This window comes from Aptenodytes forsteri, unplaced genomic scaffold (assembly GCF_000699145.1).
Source record: "Aptenodytes forsteri isolate BGI_AS27 unplaced genomic scaffold, ASM69914v1 Scaffold15, whole genome shotgun sequence".
Lineage (NCBI taxonomy): Eukaryota > Metazoa > Chordata > Aves > Sphenisciformes > Spheniscidae > Aptenodytes > Aptenodytes forsteri.
The window spans coordinates 16,680,071-16,682,485 of record NW_008795129.1 but is presented as its reverse complement, the minus strand read 5'-3'; the positions used below and the strand labels follow the sequence as shown (position 1 = coordinate 16,682,485).

General features: G+C 41.3%; 1 protein-coding gene across 2 annotated transcripts in view; it reads right to left on the bottom strand.

Moving 5' to 3' along the window:
* The window catches only part of ACSL5 (acyl-CoA synthetase long-chain family member 5), a 12,031-nt gene extending 11,038 nt beyond the window's left edge, over positions 1 to 993 (bottom strand). For both annotated transcript variants that reach the window (XM_009277869.1, XM_009277871.1), the window contains exons 1-2: positions 838 to 993; positions 171 to 279 (exon numbers count right to left, since the gene is read on the bottom strand). In XM_009277869.1, coding sequence (XP_009276144.1) covers positions 171 to 279; positions 838 to 993 — 265 coding nt within the window. The remainder of the gene's footprint in view (positions 1 to 170; positions 280 to 837) is intronic.
* Positions 994 to 2,415: the final 1,422 nt, after the last annotated feature.

Genomic DNA, 2,415 nt, shown 5'->3' with positions numbered 1-2,415 from the left:
GGGGGCTGGGACGGAATATGGTCACTTGTCACTCCACCCCACAGAAGGCTGGAAAAGCTTTTGCTAGCTTGAATTACTACTACAGATAAGAAGCAAGGCAAAAGAGCTTGGAATAATTTTATTTACTTGTGATTGATAGGCAAGTACTAACTAGCAGATGCAAAGCTTACCAGAAACACGCAGTCCTCTCTGGAAAACTTCATACAAGGTTTTACCATCTTCAAAGTAGAAAGAAAGCAGGTTATTATCTGTCACGAATGCACTTCTTCTGGCTCCTCCCTAGGAACAGAGCATAGTTATGAAACAGAACAGAACAGATGCAATGTCATTTATTCCTCAGCCATTCTCCCAGCAATCCCCTTTAAAGCATTTCAGTAGTATTGCATTATTAGGGAAGTCTCAATTTCCTTCCTTATTTTGATCTACTCAGTCATCAGTCATATGCAGAGGAATTTTCTAGATGGCCTAGATTAATATTCAATTACAGGTTATTAGAGAGACCTTGACTAAAAATGAGTGCTACCACTTGCCTAGTTACATGAAGTCTAGCACTAGCCTCAAAACTGATGCAAAGCATTTAAAATACAGAAAAAAGTCAGTGACAGCCAAGGCCGTCTGGTAAAAAGCCCACCTAACCCTGTTGGCAAGAGCTGCTGTTTCTTACTCTTGGTGTCTTAAGACTTCCCTTCTCCCCACCATACTGTTGAGCTGTATACCTGGGAGAGAAGGCTGTGTATATCAGGCAGGAGAGTTTCCACTGATAACCAGAGTCAGAATGGATCAGTATTCATATTAAGCTCAAAAATAGTCCATGCCCACAAGCAGAGTAAGTATTACCTCAATTCCTATTGACTGCTTGTTCAAGTCAACAGGAGGCAAAACAGGTTTTGGCCTGCTTATCACCCACAGGAAGATGCCAGCTCCAAATACAATAAGACTAATCAATGCTGGTGTTGGGAGCGGTGAGAACAAGACTTGAAGTATCCAAATCATTGTGCTGGATCAGTGGAGCCAGAGTTGAACCTGAAACAAACAGGAGGTTTAGTAGACATGAGTTAGAAGCACTCACTACCTATAAGCCATGGTTACTTAAGTAGTTTGTTAAGCAATACTACAAATCATTTCAGCAGTTTGCCCCTAAAGAGTCCTGGTACAATAATGAAGCATGCTTATGCAATGCTTTAAGCCTCTTAAGAGATCCGAAGTCACCTGTCCCCATAAATCTTAATCCATGCTGCATCCTCTTCCACAAAAAGCTGAAGCCTGATGAAGTCAGACAAGGAACAGATGTTAATTCTTTCTATTCAAGAGTAAAAATCTGCCTGGGGAAAACATATGATGTCCCAAATTAAGTATTAACAAAAAATGCCTGTAGTTCAGTGATGTGAGTAGTGGAAGTAACAAAATGCCTCAATATTAAAGCTGTCCAACCGGAGGGGGTATTGCTAAAATAGTAGGGGTATTGCTAAATTACATGTTTGTTATATCTACATATATAGGTCTGCAGGACAAGCAGTATCTTCATGATCATCTGCTCTTACTGGAAAGCAGGGTTTATGCTGGACAAGTATTTCAGACAGTGAAAGTGTGTTCAGCATGAGATATGGCACAAGTTAAAACTGTGAAAGTTACTTTCCCACTAGAAAGTGGTGACCTGGAAGTCAATGTGTGCAATGGAAGTCTAGCTGGGAAGTACAGAAACAGTTCTGTTGCTTGCATCGTCCAGAGTCTCTTCCTTCAAGGGCAGGGAAGCAAAAACAGAATGGGACATCTACCTCAGCCTCCTGCCTTAGAAACAAGTACTTTAATCTCTAAAATATTCTGGTATGTTTAAGATTAAATGGCCAAGGCAAATCTAGCACAGGTGACTGCTTTTTGTCTGAATCAACTCAGATCTCGCCAACTTATCTTTGCTAGTATCTAAATAGCTATGCAGGACATGACACATCACACTTTGCAAGATGAATAACCACGCCCTTTCAAATTCCTTCATACAGAATCAAGGGAACCCGGTCAGCAGATAGTATGTCAGCTAGCAACTAACTAAATCCCTGTGCAAGAAGAATACCAGGCATTCTGGAGCAATGGGCTCCAGTGACCCTTTAACTATAATTCCAAGCAAGTTGAAGGTATTTTCCAAACAGTTAGTAAATTCAGCCAGGCCCCTAAGTCAGAATTTGGGTCTCTGAGCCCAGATTGACCAGAGTTAGATCACGCATATCTGGTTTATGGTTTTGTAGTTTTCAGTTTCCAGTGGCTGTGTTAATTAGCAATCCTAATGCGTTCTCTGGTGAGAGAAGGCGTGCTTTGCCCACTCAGCATCTGGATAAAAAAAAGGGTACCTCAGAGGCTTGTCATCAAGTCCAAGCTGCCAAAAGCATGTCACCTACATATCTGAAAAGTACCAACTCCCTA